The 24800-nt window shown below is 38.3% G+C and overlaps 1 protein-coding gene across 5 annotated transcripts in view; it reads left to right on the forward strand.

Annotated features, from left to right (window-relative positions):
• The window catches only part of MAGI2 (membrane associated guanylate kinase, WW and PDZ domain containing 2), a 1419055-nt gene that overhangs the window by 1289139 nt on the left and 105116 nt on the right, over positions 1–24800 (forward strand). For all 5 annotated transcript variants that reach the window (XM_058297943.2, XM_058297944.2, XM_071215009.1 and 2 more), the window contains 2 exons: positions 1538–1730; positions 8350–8598. In XM_058297943.2, coding sequence (XP_058153926.1) covers positions 1538–1730; positions 8350–8598 — 442 coding nt within the window. The remainder of the gene's footprint in view (positions 1–1537; positions 1731–8349; positions 8599–24800) is intronic.

The following is a 24800-nucleotide window of genomic DNA, read 5'->3' on the forward strand; positions in this document are numbered from 1 at the left end:
ACAGCTGTAGTGTGGGGAATTTTCTGTTTTTCTGGATAGAGAGCTATTCAGTGGTCCAAGGCTATGAAGTTGTCAGAAAAAAAAGAAAATTCTTCCGACTATAACTGCATACACCTGAGAAGCACTGGGCATTCATATCTGGTTGCCATGTTGACATACAACACTGAAACATGTGACTGAGAATGAAAGGACCATTCCACTGCCAAACATAAAGACATGTAAGCCTACAATTCATGATGGAGCAACTCTGCAAATTAGGTGGGATCCACAAATCTGGGATTTGAAAGAAATTATTGTGCCTGGAAGAAATCAGCCAGTGGGCAAGGAATCTTTTTTTATGAAGATTTAAAATAAAGCCTGAGTATGGTCTCTGCAATATTATTAGGTTAATGTCCTTATGTGCCATGTGGGTTAAGCCACTTGGTTAAAAAAAAAAGGGGGAGGAGGGAGGGGGTGGGCAAACCCACTGTCCATGAGTTGGGAAGATTGTAGGTTAAACAGCAAAACTAAAATATTTAGTACTATTGTCTTTCCTCTGAGGTAGAAAATAACTCTGCTAATGGATCTAAATTGAGTGTTTTTAATGGGAAGTAGGAAACCTTTTATTTTGCCTTTACCACAATCCCTGATTCAGGAAATTATAATAATACTCACATTTCCCAGATGTTTTACCTCGTTTCCTGATATGGTATCCATGTCACCGCCTAAACAGCAAATGCATTTCAGGGGACAGGCAGAGCTGGGAACTTCTTTTACTTCACAGAACTCTGAAGAAGTATTCAAAGGAATGGAGCAAAAATCCGGTGAAGGTTTGGCGAAAATATTTTCAGTCAATAAGTCACCTGATCAGGAAAAGCCAGCTATGAATTTTGTTTTCTGTTTTATTTTATTTTCTCCTTACTGCTGGCCTTTCAAAGACTTTGAATCTTGATCATAGTTCAGAAATGTAAGGCAGCTATTTTCCCCTTGACCCTTGATGTTTTTTGAACACTTACATGCTATAAACAGAGTTTAATGTTTTACATGCATTATTTCATTCAGTTCTTACCCCTAAAACTCTGTGAAGTAGATCCTAATATTATTTTCCCCATTTTACAGGTACAGAAACTGACGTTCACAGAAGTTAGGAAAAATAACCTTACCCCAGTAAGGCAGCACTCAAGTAAGAGGTGGAGCCAAGATTCAATCCTGAACTTGTTACAGTTCAGAGCCCATGCATAGCCAATCAGGATCAGATTATATTTTGGGGTTAGAATTTTCTAATTTAAGCCAGGAAGTAAGTGTTACTCAAATTTCATGGCAATCAGCTGCAAATTCAAAACCTCGTGACTCTAGAAGGATTTAGGAACCTGGGAGAATTGGAAGGGTATCTTGTCCTATCTAACTTCTCATTTTTCAGTTTTCAAATACATGCTCAGGTTTGGGGCAAGGAGTAGAAGGTGGGAATAAAATCTTCCACGAAATTGTAGAAAGAGACAAAGGAAAATAAATTAGAAGGTTTGAAACGTGGATCTTTTCCTTCTCGCTGTGTCTCTAGATTTTGATCGGAGCCGTCATTGCCATGGGCTCAGCCGACAGAGATGGCCGCCTGCACCCAGGAGATGAGCTCGTCTATGTCGATGGGATTCCAGTGGCTGGCAAGACCCACCGCTATGTCATCGACCTCATGCACCATGCAGCCCGTAACGGGCAGGTCAACCTCACTGTGAGAAGAAAGGTGCTATGTGGAGGTAAGTGACTGCAGCCAGCAGCAGGAGGAGGTGGGTGTTAGCAGGTGGCATGCTTTTGTGAGACATGGTAAGATCAAGTGAAACAAAATTTTAAATTTGTTATCTGCCTTATGTCAGGGGGGAAAAAATCTAGATTTTGAAAGTATAGACTTTTACCTCACAGGTATAAAAATCCAGTCTTTGGGATCTACTTTTTAAATAGTCATTAAAATTTGTTGGCAAAGCTTGTAGCGAATTTAAGATATGTATGCTCTTTATTCTTTGGTAGATGCCACTTATAAGAACATTACAGTAGAACACATGTTTTTTGAAAATATTCCTCATTTTGTTTACAAACCAAGAATCACAGTATTTTGATGCCAGAATAAGGCAACCAGGAGAGGAAAATCAGCTTTCGTTGTAGAACCATATAAAGCATTAACAATAAAGCTGGTATCCTGATAGAGACAATACCACTGCACCTTCCTCAGAGAAAAAAATCAATTCTTATAACCCCAAACTTATGAAACAGATAAATAAGAAATAATTATTCCCTTTACAACCATTTTCTCTACTTCATAAAAGAATCCACCAAAAACATACTTTTAAAAGTCCGACCTCATATTCATAATATGATTGAATTTGTCTCCCTTTGCCATTGCAATCCTCCCACCCTGATAAGATTCCTATTTTTAAGGAACATGTGTGTTACAAGCATCACACTGACTATTTTTTATAATCCGAGGTTTCAGTAATGTCGGGATTATAGTCTTTCCTCAGAACTGCCCAGGCTTTATCTGGAGTCACAAGGAGCAGCAGCGCTGAAGCTGTCCTCCTCTCACCTTCTGCCCTGGTGCCCTGCTGGCCTCTCTGCTCAGCCTCAGAAGTGTCCCCTCGTGATCCAGATGAGGAAACTGAAGTCCAGGGAATCAGCAACTTGCCCCGTGGTCCGCAGTAAGCCAGTGACAACACGGACATTGGGCTTCTATCTCTCTGGCCAGTGCTAATTTCTTTGTGCCACTCTCAGTCCCTCTCCCTGCTCTATTTGCCATCCCTATCCCCAGTGAATTCAAAGCATTAGACCAACCTTAGTGGATGGCATTCCCTGATATAATGAGTCTTCTGCATGTGCTAGGATAACATTTGAATAAAAAAGAAAGGATCATCAGTTCAGTACAGGCTATGAATGACTAGAGGGGATGAGGTTTATCAGGTGAATTAAAAATCCTTTTCTTTTTTGAGGTCTGTAGAAACTAGACTTTGAGCAAATGCAATCATTTAAAGAGGGCAAGCCAGAGAATTGTCATCCCTCACCAACAGAAACTATGTATCTTGTAGAATATAGAGGTTTTGCTAAGAGGTGCTATTGTCTTGAGAAATTCGTGGCATATGACTTGACCCAAAGAAGTAAAACACCTTGAATTATGCTTTATCCTTGGACGAGATGCCAGAAGGAAGACAGTGCTTACTTGGTTAACATTTAACTGTCTCTCTCCCTGCAGAGTGATTTTTAATTTAAAAAATAAAATGAAATTTTTTTTAAAAAGTTTGCTGTGTTATATGTTCTGCAACCCAAAGATAAATTTAAAAGCTATCTAATTTACAAGGAAATATACTGCAAAGCGCAAACGCAATGTATCGATATAATTTCATGCTCCCCTTGCCACCAGCTGATTATTGCAAATTAAATTTTGTCCTAATCAACCCAAGCTGTTAGAGTATATGCCAAATGCTGCAAAAATGTATTCTTGTAATTTGTGAACCACGTGACTTCTGCTCTTTGCTGCTGTTCGAACCAACTTTACTCAGTTAGGCTTTCAAGTGCACTTCAAGTGCATTTAATTTTTGAAAATGTTCTGCTGCAAACTGCTCATTCACACCAGGAGAGTTTCCAAGTTACTTCAGCCCACTCTTCCTTGAAAGCTTCATCAGTTTTGAAAATGATTAAGTTCAGCAAAGAATACTTTGATAGCAAAGTAAATGCATAAAAACTGAATGGAAAAGGTAAAATAGTCATGGGAAGACAACCTTTCTTCATAGTTGCCATTTCTCCAACCATGAGAAGAGACAACTGGTTCTGACAAACGGTTCTGACGGTGATGATGCCCCTTCAAGGATCGTTACTATCATGACTGTTATTCTTTCCTAAGCAAAGGCAGTGGGAGACGGGTTGGTTCAGCTTGTGAAGAGGCAGAAGATCAGCAGGAAGAGGAAGTAGCATTGCTACCTTCTTGCACAAAGAAGCGGGGAAGAAGAGAGGTGATGGGGATTACACCCTTCAGCCTCATCCCATTTCAGTTTGTACAAATGCCCTGCCCCATCTCAGAAGGTGGACAGTACCAAGAGGGCAATCTTATAAAACTGTAATATTTTTTCATCAATTGTATCAAAAGCACTATACCAAAGCTAAGGGTATAATGGGGTGTGGTGTAGAAGGGGTATAGGATTTTTTTTGGAGTACTGAAAATGTTCTAAAATTAATTGTGGTGATGAATGTATAACTGTGATTATACTGAAAGCCATTAACTGTACACTTTGAATGGATTGTATAGTGTGTGAATAAAATTGTTTAAAAATTAGAGACTGATAACCACAATTAAAAGCATAAATTTAAAAGTAAAAGAGCTGGTCAGAAAGATTGCCAGTCCACACCAATTGAGACTTCTATGTCTGCTGATACTCAAGATATTTCATAATGCTCAAGAAAAAGAATGCATCTGTTATGGGAGATATATACAGACTATTTATGTTAGGTAAAAATTAAAATAAGCAACACCAAAACCTGCCTCAAATATTAAAATATAAAATATTTACACACTAGGGATACAAAAGCAAGATTTTCAAGTAGACACTGACAAGCTAGGTCCTCAAAAATCAGAAATTGTGGGGTAAGGGAGAAAATATCCAGCAATGCATCTAATTTCATTTTACCAGATAATAGTAGCACAGATCTTGTGTCTTAAATTAGCTATAAGAAATATCTAGGTTACCACCTCCAATATTTAGTTGATTTTTCCCCCAAGAATATTAGGAGGCTGGCTTTAATCATTACACCAGGAGTATAAATTTTTATATCTTTAGTAGCTCAGCTTTCAGACATTCAACCTAATGGCATTATTTTTAATACACACCATTCCTCTGAGAAGAGGGTGTCTCTAAGGAATTTCCTGAAGTGTAAATCTGGATTGATGTGAAAAGAAGTTTTATGACTTAATCAAATCATACAGAGTCAGTCATAAAATTTCCAGCATCCTTTTTTTAACACCTGGAGCAAAATCTAATTGTCCGCCTAATGCCAAGAAAAGGGAGGTTGTCTTGGCAACTGGGTGAAAAGTTTAGTCGGTATTTTGGGTGCTGGCACATTCCCTGGTCCTTGTTCATGCACTTAAGGTCAGTTCCTAATGCATTCCCTTGTTCTTTGTCTACAAGCATAATGTCAGTCATTTAAACAAGTTGTCTGCCCTGATGAGTTTGAAACTGGAGTGCACAGACTCAAATGCCTAACATTTTCAGGACCCCAGCCAGCGGTCTGCCCCCTTCTCTGTCGGGCACCATGACGTACCTTGTGCTCATACATGAGCTCACACATCCAAGTTCAATCTAAACACATCTCCCAAATGGCCACCCCTTGGCTCTGCTTCAAACAAGACACACCCATGTATAGTGTTGTCAGCCTCTGGGGACCCTACTGAGAAGAGGCCCAGGCACACCCTGGAAGCAGTGTGTTCATTAGGACACAGCATCCTGGAGTCCTGGCACACAGAGCATGATCTAGAAAGAAAACAAGAGCTCGGGTTTGACAAGTCCATTTGGCCCTCCAGATTCCTCACTCTATGGACACTTTAGTAAAGGAATAAAGTAGGTCATTTTCAAGAAATACTGGGGTATAATCGGCACTGTGGTGATCTGCAAAGTACATGCCCAAAGGAGCAGTCATTCATTACCCAGCTCCAGCTGACTTGCCAAATTTTTTAAGAAAAGCTAGAAATCCATATTCCTGTAAATGTTGACAATTTAACTTCACAATTATTAAACACTCTAGACCATCACTGTGCAGGAATAATAAATGGGTCTGCAGACTAGGAACAGCTACTGGCCAGTTGTTGGCTGTTCTGGTCTAAGCCATCTTACCTGTAAGTCATTGTCAATGGCTCTCACCTTCCCAACAGGAAGTCATCTCCCAGTTGTCATGGCGGTGATTTCCAGCATGAACAGTAGGGACAAAACAGAAGCTTAACTTAAAAACAAATTACTGAACTTGAATAGATACTAAGTGACTGAAGTCTGGGCACTCATCTGCATGTGATTTGAAAGAATAACTCAGGAATCCCTCAAGTTAGTGAATTTTTTTTTAAGTACTTGATCACTTTATGATACTTTAGTATATTTACTCTACAACATTGTTCATGCCTTACACCTGGAAGGGTTTTTGGAGAGAAGCCTGTCTCATTTTGGTCTATAGCTGGGTGAGTAGAAAAGTGATGCAAAGTCTATCTTATCCTTCAGAGCAATCACGCCACCAGTTTTCAAGTGTTGAGGACCAAAAAGAAGCCCAGGAAGAACTTGGAAGACTTCGTAACACCTTGACTTTAAATGTACTAAAGATTCAGAACTTCATTTAGAGATTGAAAAGGGACTCCAAAAGCTATAGAAAAGTATTCTATTGTTTCACTCTTTCATGTACCCAGGGACCACTCATCAGTGGTTTTCTTTCTCTCTCTAAAACCCGTGGCAGAGCCACTCCCAGCCATTTAATGCAAAAACAGATCATTTTTCTTCGTTGCCACTTTACTGACAACCAGAGCTGTCAACCCCCTAAAATATGACAGCCAGAAAATGAGATCTCTCTTGTCACTGTCTATGACATTTAGTTACTGATTCGGTCCAATAACTCAGGGAGATTTTCAATTTAATATTGCAGTATAATAATTGTTTGTTTTTCTTCGTCCTGACTATCTCTAATCACTTTATTTCCAACTTTCACAAAGACTGATAAAGGACATGTGCTTCACCAAGACAATAACATTTTGTCTTTGGATGATGTTTTCCACAAGGGAGGGTACATTTTACAGGCAGAAGTTTTAAATTCTGGTTGAAAAAGGAAAAAGGCTTTGACATTGATACTTAGTTCTTTTATGACCTTGGTACATTTTTTGCAGAAGTGAAGCATCCATTTTTTTCTCTTATTAAAACCTGATTAAATTTTAAAGAAAATCAAATGTGTCAAATGACAATAAGCAGCCTGAGTCTTACTCATTCTGTAATTACAAGCAAGAAATGAATACATTCCTGTAAGATCATTTTTTTCAGTCTGGGTATGTGAATAAATGCAGCTCATTCTTCTTTAGACATCTGTGTGACAAAACACCTCTTGGGGTCTCTTTTTTCTCACCCATTTTCATTTCAGAACAGAATTACAGATTATGAAGTTAAGAGCCTTCATTGGACTTTTGCTAATTACTTTTAACTTGTCATATGAGACACCTTCCTGAGTTTTAAATAGAGGACCATATCTAGATACCCGACAATGGAATCATTAGCTGTGATTACTTTCCCTCTTATTATTCACTTGTTCTATAAACATCTTTGAGTACACTAATCAAGTTGCAAGATGGAAATGAAAGAGTCCTATTTCTAATTACAGTATTCTCAGTGACTATTTCAGTTCTTTTAATCAGAGTGCCCATACCCAGATTAAATTAAAATGACAAAATTCTTTCTGGATGGCAGATCAATTTTCATTTCAAAAACTACCTTCTCTTAACTGCCTATTTTCTATCATTTCTCCTAGTAAATATGCTTGCTTTCCATGAAATATTGGTTTGGTTTATCTGCTAACACTGAGTGTATTATGTAATAATATGGGGTATAAATTAGCAACACCTCTAACACCTCTGTAGAGATTCAAAATTATAATTCCTTAGTCTGACATCATTTGTCCCTAGAGTGAACAAACTACTTTTAAGAAGTAAATTTCCCACCTATGTGAGATGAATTAATACTTCTAAGCTAGCAAAATATTACAAAATTAAATAGAACCATGGGTCTTTAGAAAAAAAAAAAGTCTAATAGGTCACTTTACATGGACACCCCCTGGGCTATCAGGCCCCACTCAGAAAATGTTTATAGCAGCATTTCTCAAAATGTGACTTTGAAGTCTAATCCAAATTCCTGAACCCAATCTCTCTCAGACCTACTGAAAGTGAGCCCTGAACATACACACTTTTTTACAAGTTCCTTGAGTGATTTTTATGTACCGTAATGTTTAGAATAGGTCCACTTGGTTTATGATCTTCTATGATCAATTATTATTTTGCAATTAAGAAACTCAGTACCTGAAATTAGGCATTTCCCAGGGCATTGGGGGTAGGGTGGCAAGTGGTTTCAGTCTAAATAATTTTAAAAATAGAAACAGTTGACAGCACATAAAAAGCTGTGAAGGGTTTGCGCTCTCTGCTATGAAGGCTAGAAATGAGTCAAAATCTAGGGGCCTCTAAAGTTTTGTAGCATTTCAAATGCTCTCCAGATTTGAGGAATATAGAAGCCAGTCAACCAGTTAAGGAACAATGCCAGCGTCTAGAGAAGTGTCTAGCACTCATTTGGATGCTTGTTAAGTATCTATATATTCTGTGTGTTCCAGGAGAGCCCTGCCCAGAGAATGGGAGGAGTCCAGGTTCTGTATCAACCCACCACAGCTCTCCCCGCAGTGACTACGCAACCTACACCAACAGCAACCACGCTGCGCCCAGTAGCAGTGCCTCTCCCCCTGAAGGCTTTGCCTCACACAGCCTGCAGACCAGTGACGTAGTTATTCACCGCAAAGAGAATGAAGGCTTTGGCTTTGTCATCATCAGCTCCCTGAACAGGCCTGAGTCGGGAGCCACGATAAGTAAGTGACCACTTTGCCTGCATTTGAATAAGGGTCTTGTTTTTACAAGTTCTGGTGTTAGGGTTACTGGACAAGTAGGTCAGAGGACTGTTGCAGACATCCTCTGGAGCCTGGAAGTCCAGACTGTGAGCACAAATTAGGCATCCTTAACACTGAGGAGCCAAATGTTGCTGACCATCTGCTCAAGAAGTACACAGACCACAACTGACTCCAGTCCAGCCTCCCATAAAAGCATTTCTTTGGTTTCTAAGCTGGAAAGAAGATAAAACAGAGTGATATGATTGTCTTGATTTGAGGATGGGGTGCTCCTTTTTGTGGATTGTTCAGAGAATATATCTTTGAGAAAGTAATTTTTGATTGAGAGATATTCAATAAAATGAAACCAGACATGAAGTCCAGGGAGTCTTAAGTGGAAAGGAGCTCGCCTTTCAAGAAATGTCCAGAAGCCCAGGGAGGGCAGCTGTGGTACAGTGAGCAGATGGTAGCAAGAGACCAAGACTTAGAACTAAGCAGGAGCCAGACGATGCAGGCTTCATACATCATGGGAAGGAGCTCGGTTGCAGTCTAAGTCCATGGGAACCACTGTAGATTTTAAGCAGAAGACTGAAAACTGACATATATTTTTAAAAGATAGCCCAGCTGCTCATGGAAAATGAAATCAGAGAAGGGAGGAAGTGGAAGCATGAGACAGGAGACCATGATAAAATCGTGTTGGCCAGAGATGCTGGTGCCTTCCTCTAGGATGATAAACTACCGAAGGCGAGAAGTAGATGAATTCAGCTTCTGAGGTTCCTTCCAACTCACTTTTCTTCTTGAAGTGACTTAGCCCACCAAAAAAAAATTTGTGAGTAGCAAAACCAGAATAGAGAGCATTGAGAAAAAATAACAATTGTACCCACGTTGTAGTCTTAAAATTCATATAATTTGACAGGGCAGGGGGGGAGGGATTGTCAAACAATATTCAAGAAATCACATTCTTGAGAATGATTAAGAGCTGTTTATGTTAAAATAAATACTATCAAAAGACCATCAGAACTAAATGGAAGGAATAGCCTGTTCAGCTTTAGCCTTGACAAATTCAAGAGTGAGAACTATAGAAGCATTACAACTCAGCAAATATGTGCAGGAGTAAAATGATCTACATCTGAAAGTACAATTTCATTTCTCTTTTTTCTTCATGATAAACTAGAGAAATAAATCCAGTGTTTAAGGATAGACTTGAAGCAGGATTCTGTCAGTACAGTGAACTCACCAAGATTAAAAGGACACAAGACTGAAGATATTCATGAATTATATAAACAGCCTTCGAATAATTTACACCTGAGGACAATGTTCACAGAGAGCTTTTGCAGCTATTCCAGTCATTCAAATTGCTTATTGGGGCAGGATACCTGAAGAACTGGAAAAAAAATAAGAAGTATACTCCACAATGAAAGTGTTAAGCATGCATTTAAGGTCTCAGTTCTTTCAAAGTGTGAGAGCTTTATTTCTAAACGCATAGGGAAAAAATTTGTGTGCACATAAAGAAAAAGTATTTTTCTTTTGTAAATTAAATCTATACATAGGTAGATTTGGAAAATAACAGGTGCAAATGCTTACAATTAACATGTATTTTTTTTCCCCTGACCAAGTAACATTAGACTGACCTCAAAGGAATAATTCTAACCACTTTCAAATTGTTATTATTTTTACATCACCCAGGAGAGTAGAAATATTGTCCAGAGTTTATAATGCTTTGTGGCTTCTTTCTTCACATATTTATTTCTTTTCAATTTAAGGAGTTTGAAATGCAGGTTGCCCCATGCTCTCTGGGAAAAGCAGCTATTACAGTGGTGCCATGTTGTGTTTACAGTGTATAATTTGCAATGCACACCTAAAAGGTGCCTGGAGCTGCTGCTGTTTCATACTTCTATAATAAGTTTGAACTCTAATTTTGAAGAGAAATCCTAAGTGTCTCATGAATGTTGAAGAGCCATCCTTGTGCCTCATGGTATCCTCAAAAATATCAAGGGTTCTTGGGGTCTGTGAGCCTGGGAGAGTGTGATCTAGCAGGTACTCAGGAGTCACAGGGCTTGCATCATGGTTTCTCTCTTCATGTCTCACCCTATGCCAAGCATCATTAACATATTCACAGTTATTTTCATGGCTGTTGAAACCTTTTCTTTGGCAGACAAGCGCCATTATGCCTTTGATAGGATCGCTGCCACTTTTACACAAGGGAGCGTCATGGCCAACACCTGGGACTCTCCAATTATGTGCCTGGATTTGAAATCTGGGTCCCTCCTTTAATCATCCTGCAACCTTGAGAAGTTATGTGACCTCTCTGGGTCTCGTTTCCTTGGCTATAGAAAGTAGATAATCTTAATCCCTAGGCCCTGGGGTTGCTATTGGGTGTTTAATGACTTCATGCACAGAAGTGCTTAGAACAGCGCTGGCTCACAGAAAGCACTATGTCATTATCATTACCTAGACAATGTCATTATCTAATCCCAGCTAGGAATTATCCATCCACTCCATCAGCACATTCTTCTTGGCTAGCTCAGAGCTCACCCCAGCAGTCAGGTCTATCAACCATTTGTCAGGGCTACCCACTCTCCAAGGGCCAGCTCCCTTCCCTCTATGCTGGTCTTTTGGGAGCACAGTCTTGCACACCACCCACCCACCTGTGACCTGGGTCAGCAGTGAGGGCAGTCAAGTGAACCAGAAAAACAGCTTCCAAGCCAGTCGAGCTGACCCTGCTTTTGTCAAGGCTTTGGACTGGAATTGCCGGCTTATCTCCCTAGAAAGCACTTCCAATAAACTAGAAAAGTCATGGCAAACCTCAAAATTTCAACATGAAGCCCTGCCTTATAGAATCACCCTGAGAACATTATGTCTTTAGTGAATGTATTGGAGAAGAGGGGAGCACTGGAGGACCCCATGTAAACTTTCCCACCCTACAGACAGGAGAAGTGTTAACTTCCATGGCTTCATCAGTCAAGGCACCAACTTTGTGAAATGGTTGTGGAATGATCAACCATTGGAAACTTGGGAGGTGCAGCTCCTGGCTTATTCATTGCCTGATATTTAACAGTGCTCTTTACTACAATCTCATGAAAAAAGATTTTTACCCCATAAAATAAAGACATTTTTTATGTCAGTTCGTATAATTAAGGTGCAGGTGCTTCCTTCCAAAACCAGTGACCTGAAAGCTATGGCTATTACTTGGGATTGGTCAGATTTTAGAAGACTTTGATCTATAGTAGGAGAAAATCCTTCTTGATTTAAAGTAGAATAGGATATCTGTCCCATTATCCTAAGTATTACGTATTTTTTCAGACCTAAAATTGGACCCAGGGGAAAAGAGTGCTTTTCAAGCCAGAGCCTAGGAAAGAGTGAACTGTAACAAGCACTTGCATTTTAAATTCTTAAGTAGATTTGAAAAAATGTATGTACAAGATTTTCATTGTTGAATTAATGATAATTATAGAAAATTGGAAATGTTAGAAGCTTCTCCAAAACTAGTAACATTGTTGCATTTGGGATGCTCAAGGGTTTCCTCCCATCGACTGACTCTGTTGTCACGTTTGCTGAGACTGTGTACCCGGGATATTCAAGACTCTTCTGTGTAGCCTTCTGACTCTGACTGGATCATACCCTTGCTGCATAAAAACACTGCAGTGTCCACATGCAGTGAGCATTAACAGGCTGGTCCTCGAGCCTCCCAACTCCAGGCCTGAGGCCCAACATTTGGTTCTCTTACAGAGCTATAGCCTGTCCCGCTGGCTTCTTCCTGGTTCCTACCCAAACCTGATTTCCTCCCCCAGAGTTTCCTAAGAAAGACTTTGGTATAAATGATGAAAGAAGCTGTCCTCAATCTCCCCCTTTTCTATACTTTTTCAGGAAAGTTATGTTGTAATCTATGGGGTAGATATACCGCGGCAGCTTGGCTATTAGTGGTGGAGACAGGTAGCCACTGAGGAATTCATAAACCTAAGTGCAGGCCCGAGCAACGGTCTAACAGTCAGCGATAGGGCAACAATGATTTCAGTCCTTCTTTCCTTCCATCATGCTGTCCTAGTGACGCTGACTCAGTTTTCTGTGTCTTTATGTGCAAGCACCTCAGTGGTCAGCATGCTGCTGACTTCTTAGTTATCTCTCAGCTCCATACTGGTGCTGAAAATCTTTGTTTTCATGGGTGGACTTCTGCCGGCACAGAGTGTGGACTTGGTCATTGTTGACTTTCCCTAGATTTTCTGCAATCCAGTGTTGTGGAAAGGAGTGAGTTGTCTCTGGTAAAATGCCTTGATAAATTTCTCAGAGTCCTTTGATGATGCCCATAGGCTCTTTTTTTTTTTTATGTTTATATCCATTATTTGGTCCCAGCGACTTTATTGTATAGCCATGATTTGTACAACAGGAATAATAGCTTTCACTATTTAGCATGTACTACAATTCAGGCACTAACCCAGGGACTTCACATATGTTACTGAGTTTAAAAGTTATCCCACAAATTCAAAAGCTCATCATGTAGGTCTTTTATGTTTTTTTAAGAATAGTTACCCAAGAAATGATTAAATTTAAGGCAACTTAAGGCAGTATTTCTCTCCCTTTTTCATTTCATGGCACACTTGCAAAAAAAACATTTGTATTATATGCTGAGATAAAAAGGAATGAGGCTGCTGGAGGCAAGAGGCAACCTGCCCAGGGGCCATTATCACCCAGACTTCACCAGCCCTAACACCGCACTAAGCATCTAACATCTTCACAGCAACCCTGTGAGGTGGAGACTGTTATCCAAACAGAAAACATCTCTCAAAATCAGCTCACAAATCTAATCTCCTTCCTAAAACTTTGCCTGCCTCCTCACCCACCTCCCTCAAATATTTTTTTCTCGTATATGGAAATCTCATCTGTAAATACATTAATTGTTTACTGCTCTGCAACTTCTCTTCCATTATTGTATCTGTTATTACTACCCTTGATTGCCATTGTCATTTTACTTTTCATTTGTTTATATTTTGCTTTCCTCAAATAAACTGCAAGTTCCTTGAAGGCAGGAAACAGTGGCATTTTATGTGGATTGGATTGAACTGGACATTCATATAGTGATCAGGCATTGTCCCTATCAAAAGCAAAACTGAGACTGTATTCTGCTCTAACTTTCTCAGCACCTAAACCTATCTCTTCCCTTTTCAAAAGTATTGAGACCTGTCACTGAGAGTGAACAAAGCAGCAGAGCATCATTTAGGGGAGGAATTGTGTGCACACTGGCCCTTGTCCAGCATGAGAAATTGCACTGTAATAAAGTAGAAGTGAAACATTGCCCCAGAATACAGATTTCCCCATCAGCTGTTCTCAGCCTGTATAAATGATTCAGTAGAGAACATTAAGAAATCAGGCTTGGGGAGGCCATCTCTGTGACTCCAGGCAGGAAGGAGAGGCAGCTCCTCTAGTCATAAGCCCGTAGGTTTCATGGGCCCTTGACTTCTGAGGGTCGGGAAGCCAGCCGCAGTGTGTTCTCTGATTTACCTCATCCTGGCATGGATTATTCCCAGAATCATTATCCATCTGTGTAAGCCACCACCTCAGCGATGATTATATCGTCCTAAGCAGGAGGGTTTGGATGGCATCCCACACTCCTCAGAAAAAAATACTTTAAATTATTTCTTCTTTTCACACTGCCCACTAACAAAGCAACCCATTTCGGTTCCAAGTGAACAACTTCTGAATCACACTTTTTCTTTACAGGATCATACCCAGCTAAGACCAGGACTGATAGGACCTGAGTCAATACCTTTTTTTCAATCCTGAACATGACTAGTTTTATTCCCAAATTTATAATCTGGCTGCCTAGTAAGCAGACAAGCTAATAAATTTTTTTAAAAATATATATTTTGCATCAAACTGAGTACCTTAATATCTGAACGTTGACACATCTATTAATTAAAATGGAAAAACCAATGCAAACTTTTCACTCTCTTTACACTTACAAACTTAAAAATCATTAAGTCCTAAGAATGAGTTTACAGAGAAGCACCATCATTCTCATTTATTCTCAAGAAAAGGAACAAAGCAATTTATCAAAAAAAAAATCTGTGAGTGCTCACTGTATTTTTTTTTAAATCCTGAACCATTTTCCTTATTGTTTGAATGGAGCTCATAAATCATAAGCTTTCTTTGCTAGGAAATGATTTTTTCAGGAGAGTTTTCATTATTGTGTTCAAAGCTCTCTGGGCAGCAAGATATCTTCTCACCTTCGGCAATTCAGTTATTAAAAGCTCATCGATGAGTATCGGTGATTGTTTTCTCCGGCCTTAAATCTTGCAGCTCCTTGTTACTAACTAGATAGTACAGAGGAGATTGCAACTGAGAAGAGACCCCAGACCTTATGTACAAAATCACCCCTTTTTCAGTGGAAAATGTCCATCACTCTCCCACAGTTCAAATGAATTCAGAGCTAAGGGTCATTTTTGCAGAAGATATATATTTTTTAAAATTTCTAGTCTATTCAGGACCTCAGATTGTTATTTTTCTTCTTTTTTCCAACAACCACCAACCCCATGAGAAAGTACAGGGAGTAAGGTCCTAATAAAGATGGCTGCACGTGTAGAACCATTTGAAAAGCATGTTGTTAAATGAACATGGTACTGTTATTTATCACCACTTTTCAGCCATGTTGAAAGAGTTATAAGGAGATATTTTTCCCTGGTAAGACCTTTATAGTATTTCTTTTTCAGATCCATGTTTCTGTTCCAAGCCAGCTTTCACCAAATCTCTGGGAATGCCTTTACCCAGACTCCTTCCTACCATGCCAAATCCAACTGAAAGCTCTTTTTATTTATTCATTTCATTACTAAGAACTTTGCAATTTAAACTGGATTTTTTCCCAACCAAATTATTCCTGGTACTTAGTAGGAATTATTTCTAGAGATTAGTCACCCAGCCCTTTTCTAGGCGGTCAGTCAAATCACTAGGCATTCCCAAGGTTTATAACATGCCAGAGAAATAACTAAACAGGGGAGTATGCTGCCAGCATTTTCATTTTTCAGTCTGATGTCTTCTAGATCTTATTTCTCTAAGCCAGACAAGGGTTTGCTCCATCAAAAATGCCCAGATGTTGGGTACCTGGTGAACCCATTCACTTTGAAGGGTGAAGTGGCCTAAACGTTATGTTCCGAGACTGTTCGTCATAAAAAGTGTCAATTAACAGATTCACAATGAGAGAGGGTCTTCCAGAAAACAAGGAGGAACACATATTTTGAAAAGTTTTGCCCTTAGTTTTCTGGCAGAAACAGGATATTGTGAGGTAGAAGAATATTCCAACTTAAAAATCTTCATTTATGTGTTTATTAGACTTGCCAGATGAACATCAAGATGAAAAATAGCTTGCATTCCTATAGGCACTCAATGAAACTGAAATACAATAAAACCTGTTTGCCAGGTTAGCCACTGTAGCTTGATGCTCCCTGGAGCTAACGGCTAAAAGGAGGCTAACAGGGGTGCCTCTCCGCTCCAATCAACGTACATGCTTTACAGAGGGCTTCCAAGCACCACGCTGAATTTATACACAGCTACATGTCAATTTTGAGAGATTAAGGCAAGTCGTTATTCAAGCAAGCTTTCCAGACATAAAACTTGAATACAGCAGGCCCTCTCTCCTGCCAGTGCTAAAGCCTTAGTTGAAGTCTCTGGATTAGCACTGTCCAGTAGAATTTCTTGCAACAATGGAAATGTTCTATTCTGCACTATAATATATACTGTAGCCACTAGTCACGTGTGGCCATGGAGCACTTGAAATGTAGCTAGTATGACTGAGGAATTGAATTTTTAATTTCTTTATTTTCAATTAATATAAATAGCCATGTGTGCCTTCTGTCTACCATACTGGACTGCAACAGCACTAAAGCATTGTAGTGGTCTTTAAGTGCTCTCCCTGCCTCCACCCTTATTCCCACCCACCGTTATCTTTCAGTTCACCTGACACACCATTACCATGGTATGCCTGCTAAAACCACAAGTCTGATGGTGACACATAACTCTCATAATCCATTAGTGGCTTTTCATTGTCTGTGAGATAAATTCCAAGCCACCCAGTATACAGCCATTCATAATCTTTCCCCTCCCACCTTTATGCCAAGCCTCACTGTTGTCTACATTCCCTGTACCCACATCCCATACATACTGACTCTGCTAATATACTGATGTGTGTCTTGGCATCAGGTAAAAGGGCTCCCTGAGACCAGAGTCCCAGGCCCATTTGAGTCTTCTCTGAATCTGCAAAACTTCGCAGAGTATATGACTAAATGTGACTTGAATGGACTTTAGAAATCAGATAACCCAACCCCCTATATTTTAAGGCAAAGTCCAGAGGCCGTAAAATCTCATCCAGAGTCCCACAGATGATTGTTAGTAGAGCCAGGACTGCATTTCCCCTCTGGTATCCTTTCTCCTAATGGTTTCCTTGGGCATCAGAATCACCTTTTCGAAATTACAGAGGACCAGATGCCATCCCAGACAGGCATCTGTGTTTGTAAAGAGTTTTCCCACATCATTCTGATGGCAGCTGTGTTCAGGAATCACTGCCATCCTCATGGAATCTTTTCAGTCATTGCTATTCACCACATACATTTCTACCTAGTTTGTGGAGGTAGATAAGTTATCAAGACTAGCTGCCAGTATTTTTCTTCCTCTGGGTTTCTTTTTTAATTGGGCTAAGTTTTAGAAACTATCTTATGCACCTCATAAAATAATTTTTAAATATTATATATTTGACGTCAGTTTTTTTCCTTATCTCCATTTCTTTCCCTCTAAAACCTTTTTTATCTCCCCCTGCTTTTTCACTTTTTCCCCATTTTTAAAGCATAATTTTTGTATAGTAAAATTGACCCATTTTAGTCTCTAGTTTCATGAGTTTTGACAAATGTACATAGTTATGTAACTACCACCACAATGAAGTCAACTCCTCTCTCCGTCCCCAGCCCCTGGCAATCACTAATCTGTTTTCTGTCCCTATGATTTTGCCTTTTCCCATATAAATGGAATAATACAATATGTAGCTTTTTTACTCTGGCTTCCTCCATGTAGCATAATGTATTTTAGGTACATCCAAGTTGTTTCATGTATCAAGTCCTTTTTATCGCTGGGTAGTATTCCATTATATGGCTGTATCCTAGTTTATTTATTCATTTCCCAGTTGAGGGGCATTTTGGTTGTTTCCAGTTCTTGACAATTATGGATAAAGATGCTGTAAATATTTTCATATAGATTTTTATGCAAAAACAGATTTTCACTTTACTTGGGAACATACCTGAGAGTGGGATTGCTGAGTCATATAGTATTGAATTTACAAAGTGGCTTTACCATTTTGTGAGTACTTGTTTTTATGAGCTTTTTACTTTGAATTTTAGCCATTCCAGTAGTTGAATAGTGTATCTCATTTTGGTTTCAATTTGCATTTTCCCAAAGACTAATGATATTGAGCATATTTTCATATGCTTTTTTGCCATCCATATATCTTTTTTGGTTAAGTGCTTTTTCAGTTTGGCTCTCTTCCCTCTAGACATTAAAATCACCATTTCCTTGCAGAAAACAAAATACATTTTGAGGCTCTTCAGCCCTTTTTTATTTTTTTTTCTTTTCTCATTTTACTAATAAAAAGGCTTTATGATAGTCTCATGTAAAATTTGGAGACATATTTGCTTAGTAAAAGTGAAAACATATAGTTACTATACTCTAAGATATAATGAGTGAGGAGAGAAAATTCATATCAGCAGAAGTCTAAATGAGGTTAAATGTGCAGTACTTGGATAAGAAAGATAAGGCATATAAGTGATGGTCTCACTTTTCAAGTAAGGAAATTTCGATGTGATTTATTTAGCTACTCAGCAGTCACACTGCAAGTTGTTTCCAAAGCTAATATATGCTTTGGAAATATAGCTCCTGGATACTTTGTTTGGGGGCCTTTTCATATTTAGTTTTAACCAGTCATCCAAAATTGTATTATTTCAAGTTAAAACGTGATATACCCTGTTAGTGGAACTTTGACTTCTATGAGAAACTAAAGAGCCACTAAATATTCATGTAATCTTCTGGATAACATATTGAAAAGGACAACTGGCTCAGGAGGGATCATTTGCCTGGGTTAGTATCTGTTTCCATTTACATTAAGAAAATATTGCAAGAAGTTATTATCTGCCACAGGACTTAGGGGAATAAAATGGAAGGCTGATATTGCTCCTGATTGCTTTTGACATTTACCTATTGTAACAGGGAAGCTGTGTGAAGATAGCCAAATGACTTTTTGCAAAACACAATTTCAGAAGCTTTGAAAGAAAAAGGAGATGGCAGAGATAGAATACAACACATCTGTAAAAATGAGAAACACAATTTGTCAGCAACACCTGCCTGTAACTATCAACCATTTCTACTGGGCTTGCTAAGAAATTACTCAGAGCAAAGTACATTGATGGGTGTGAGGTCTCATGTGCTTCAAAGGGCCATCAAGAGATATAGAAGAGAAAAAGATAGTGTTGCATTATTGGACATTTTTTTACCCAAATGCCCGAGGTTGACTAAGTGACATTTTTGGATCACCTGAAAAGAAATCAGTTGTCCTTTATGTTTTTATCTGTCAGGACTACATGAGACAATAAGACTTTTAAAGTTTGGGTACATAAATTTTATACAATCCAAATAGATTCCAACAATGACAACAAAATATTGATCACTGCAATTGACTTAAATTTACACAAGAGATATATAATATAATAACATGCTTATTTCTTATTCCAATAAAGCGATAGTGAATAAATAAAAAGAGGAGTGGGCAAGATATTTTTAAATACAAAAGAATAGTACCTCATTTAGCAGGGCTGGAGAAACCAGAGAGAGACATGGATAGCATAGACCCACTCATTTTTTTAGAAACATGCAGAGGCTCAGAACTTAAAGAATTTGGGGCATGATGGAACACAAACAACCATGACCTCCATATGTGATATTTTTATTTTTAAAATAGAAGACAAACAAGAAACAAATGACAATGAAAGAAAATTGGAAGAAAAAAAGAATTCAGAGAAAAGAAAGCTTCAGAAACTTCTCATTTATATCCAAGGAAAGATGTGACATATTATAATCATAAAACTTAAAATGCTCTGAAAAAAAAAAAAAGATTAAAGAAAGGGAACTTAGAAAAGGAAAATATCATGACTAAACTATAAAATTCAATCGAAGGATTGGAAGATAAGATAAAGGAAACCTCACATAAATAAGTCCAAAAGAAACAAATTATGCAAATAGTGGCAAAATAATCAGTAGGTCAATCTAGGAAGCCAGTATAAGAGTTTCTATTCAATGAATGAGAGCTTCAGATAAACAGAACAGAAAAATAGAATGGAAATTATCAGAGAAAAAATATAAAGTTCCCAAAACCAAAACTAAAGGAAACCAATCTCCATATTGAAACACACCCAACCCCATCCAGGTCCTCTGTACAATGACTGAAAAAGATTCACCCTAAGACACATCACTGAAAAATTTCAGAACACACGAAGACAGGGATGGTCTTAGACATTTCTAAAAAGAAAAGCATCAACAAAAGTAGATTACACCCAAAGAACAACAATCCTAATGGATTCTCAATAGCAAAACTGGAACAACGAGACAAGGCCTTCAAATTTCTGAGGAAAGACGATTTTTCAATCTAGAATTTCATGCAATCTAGAAATCTGAGCTAGAATTAAATCAAACCTGAAGGTAAAAATAAGGACATGTTCAAACATTAAGAATTCAAAAAAATTCTTTTCTTATGTGTGATTTCTTTGGAAACTACTATAGGATATGCTTTAGCCAATGAGAAAGTGAATCAAAAAATAAGATGACACAGGTTTTAGGGAATCATGTATCCCACCTTGGAATACTTATAGAGGAAGATAGTAGTCACATTAAAGTGCACCATCTTTCAGTCTTATTCAGTTGGGCCATTTACAATGGGCACACACCCATAGGAACAAAGACTAAAACCAAGAACATATATTTCAGGGGGATACATAATTAAATCTATCATAGATGGGGAAAGGGGTGAGGTTTAGCATAAGTGCTATATTCTTGTCATAAGAAGAACTCAATAGATAATGACTAAAAATGATAATTGAGAAATAGCCATCTAAGAATATTATTTAGAAAAGTGGAGAAAAAACAGCTGAAAGAATTTAAATGTTTGCCTTTCAGTCACAGAACTGGTTAGGATAGGGAAAGTTGGAGCAGGCGACTCGTGTTTTTCATTCTAAGCATTTTGGTTGTATTCTATTTTTTTGATTTGTGGATCTATTACATCAATTAAATTGTTTTAATTATAAGAGATTTCCAATTCTAGAAGATAGAACTATATTCTATTGACTTTGCCTCTTTTATATCATGACATGAATTTTTAAATTTTTATACAATTTTCTCATTTTGTAGAGTAATTCAGCATTTTCTAATAATAAATTGATAATGTCCTCTGTAAAAAATTATGAATAAAAGGAGCCCCTTATTCAGGAACTAAGTTTGTCAGCATAAAAGTAAACAACAAAGCCCTATGAAAGGTAGATGTATGTGTTTGAAGTGGGCATATACAACCACTTCTCAAACCCTGTGACTATTTTTTTTAAGTTAGTACAACTTGTTTTTCTACCCTTCAAGAAAGGAAGAACCTTTATCAGATTTTAATATCAGTAACTCTCTAAATTTTTCCTTTGTTACCAAATCACCTTGCTGTTTGTTTTTTTGGTAAGGAAAGCTTGCTAAACACTATATTCAATTTTACTCACTAAAATCACCCTGTTGAGCAATGCAGAATATCACCGTCTACTCCTTGAATAGAAAGTCCTGGGTTGCTGCTTTTACTGACTGATAGAAATGTGTATTCTTTTGGGAATCTTTGGGGGAAATGCAAGTAATTCTGAATGATATTTGGCTTAGTTGGCTAGATATTCTGTAGTGGCTTTCAGACCAAGACAGGTCAAAAACAGTGTCACAGCTTCCTAGAAATTAGCAAGGTGACTTCTAGGGATATGCAGAGAAATGGGAATTATCTCTAAAGAAGAGAAAAGCTTAAGCAGCTAGAAATAGAATGGTGTTTTCTTTTTTAATTCTCTCTGTCCAGTTCCCCATTATCTATACATATAATTATTCTAAAGTTTCTTTGGTTCCTGCCACTGTAGTGTCTAAAAATCTTTTCAGATTATGAGGAAAAAGAAATGATATCAAAAGAATATATAAACTCCTTGAAATATGGTGGTATATATTAAAGTCTATTTAAAGAGAGATAAAAAGTATTTGGTTTGGACATGACCAATAATGCATGACTTGTTACTGAGAATAATTTTCATAAAGAAACAAGAGAACTAAGGTTCTTTTTAGGTTTCTTGAATCAATAAATGAGGTACCAAGGGTCTTTAAGAATATACTTAGAAACTAGGCGATCTTCTCTAGTGAGATTTGTGAGAATGAAAAATGTATCCGCAAGAAATGAGAGTGTTTCCATTCCTTCCCAATTACCCATCTTTCTTAGTATCTCTACCATACTCACATTACATCTTCCATTACAGACACTAAAATCAATGGAATGGTACAGGAAAGAAGTACATTAAGAGTATGTCTACACAAGATTGACTACATAATTTGCAGGGCCTAGCATGAAAGGAAAATGCTTGTTCAGAATATCAAGATGGTGGCAGCGAGCTTTAAACCAAGCAGAGGCCACACTGAGTGTGGGGCTTTGTATGGCCCACCCGTCACATGCTCATGAAGTCAGCCCTATGTCTATAGGTCCACCAGATCTTTCAAAACAATGAAACTATTTTAACTCAATCTCAAGTCCCAGGATGGAAGAGTTAAGTTTTTTGTTTTTTGGGTTTTTTTGGGTTTTAATTTTGTTTTTATTGTGCCTGACAAAATGCAGTTATCCTATGGTTCTGCAATTAGGTTATTTTAATAAAATAAAGTTAGGTTTCATGGCTGGTACCTCCTTTTAAAGAAACAAAGTATCACAGGTTAGGACCACTGAGCTCACAACTAGAACTCTCCACATGCTTACCTCCTTAAAGCGCAGGACACAGACTAGCAGAAGAACACAAGAAGCCAGAAGTGGGCCTGGAGTTAGGCTGAGAATGAATTTAATTCAGCCTCTATGTTCTTTGTTACCCTTTACCATTTATAAAATGTTAACCATTTTTAAAAAGCTAAGCAAAGAACATTCTAAACATAAAGGCTTAAGGGTTAAACTAAAAGACCTTTTCCTACCAACACAAAGTAATGCATTCTATAAAACATTTGGTATCTAGAGCTTTTACAAAAAGATAAATTCAGACTTGGAGGCAAGTTCATTCTGATTTACAAGATTATTATGCACATCGTTCAACTAAAATCACAATAGCAGACTTACACTCAGTTCTTTTTCAGGACCTCTGCTGGCTACAGAACCAGAAATTATAGAAAAGTTAAGTTTAATGCAATGATTTTCCTTTTCATTACCAGTTCACTCTCAGCACTTTGCTATGAGATTTAAAAACTGCTGTAAATAAAATAAAAGCATGAACACTAAAACACAACTAACAAGTGTTTCTTCCTCTACAGCCATATAGTTAATACTTCTAAGGGTGTGTTCTACCCTTGGAAGCATGAGTTCATCAACTGGACTCCCAAAATGCCCATCGTGTGCATCTCTTCACATCCTCTGTCTGAACAACTGCTTGTTACCAACTGGAGGATAACTAAACTATTCAAACACAAAAGAATGACTGGTGGCTGCTGGGGAGAGTATACTTTTTGAATATGCAGTCTTTGCCACTCAAATGGCTATGAATTTCAGAGAAGACTTTTTTTTTACATTTTTGGAAAGCTAACTTTCACAGACTTCTAGAGGAAAATAAGTCACATAGTCCAGGTTTTGTTTTGTTTTTTTCAATTTTACCACAATTTTCTGGAAATATGAAACGCATGTTTTTCCCTCATCTTCACCACCCAATGAGCAAGAAAAACTGTTTCAAAGGATACTGTGCCACACTGTGAGAAGGGACAACCTCTAGCCGAATGAATTTGTGACAACAGAGTACAGTGAGGACTTCGAGGAAGGAGAGATAGAAAAGAGGCAAGATTAAGACTAGGCTCAGGTGTCTGAAGTCAGAAAAGCACATCAGGAATCTTCACAATGTGTGAAAGAAATAGAAGCACTTGTGACAATTAAGCTTCCATCGTTCTCTGTATTCAGAGGAGGTGGGCTATAGGCACCATATCAGAGGTCTCAGACAGGGAAGCAGCCAGTCACTGTCTCACTCTCACTCTCAGACAGTGAGAGCAGGAGGGAGCCCAGACTACAAAGCATCTTCCTTGCTTCTCCCTCCCTGGATTTGATGGGATGCTCTTGAGCACCATGAGTTTTGTCCTAAGGGAGTTGCCACTTCGCTTAGAAACAGCTTCCTTCTCTCCAGAATGACCTTCCCTGTCCTCACCATTCTTTGAATCCACAGCCAGACCCAATAATGTAGCCCCTATTTCCTAGTGTTGTTGCATCTTTTCTTTACCACAGATTTGCCATTTGTGTTTTAAGTGTTTTTAAATGTTTACCTCTGGCCTCCCCAGCTAGACTGAGTTTCCTGAGGGCAGGTACCCTGCGTTATTTTATGGTTGTCTTCTCCCCTGGGCCTGGCAGTGTACATGCTGCTAAGAAGACGCTAGGCAGGAATGGGTTAACTGATGTATTAATTGATCCTCTTGTCCAACCCACAATTTTAAAACTAGATATTGTTACCGATTATTAAAGGAAAAAATAATTTGAATCATCCAATTGAAAAAAAAACATTGCTTTTCATATCAGGCCACAAACTCAAGACCCAAACTGAAATCCCTTCCCTCTTTAAGCTAATGACATGTTGTCTAACCTTCGCAACTTAATGGGATTGCGAGCTAATGAGAGTTTCTGCTATTGATTGCCTTTGAAGTACTTATTTTTGACACGCTCATTTCAGAAACTTCTCGCTTGTAAGTTTGACATGATTGATGCAGAATCCACTTTCCTTGTTTAATGCTTTCCTCCATATATAACTCCACTTTGTGGGATCTATTAACAAGGAGATAATGAAATGCAAACATGACTTCCCAGGCTTTTCCTTCTCCCAGACAAACTACATATAAAAACTCAAAGAAATAATCAAAAAGAAAAGGGGGGAGGAAGGGCGAGT

This window comes from Dasypus novemcinctus, chromosome 5 (genome assembly GCF_030445035.2).
Source record: "Dasypus novemcinctus isolate mDasNov1 chromosome 5, mDasNov1.1.hap2, whole genome shotgun sequence".
NCBI lineage: Eukaryota > Metazoa > Chordata > Mammalia > Cingulata > Dasypodidae > Dasypus > Dasypus novemcinctus.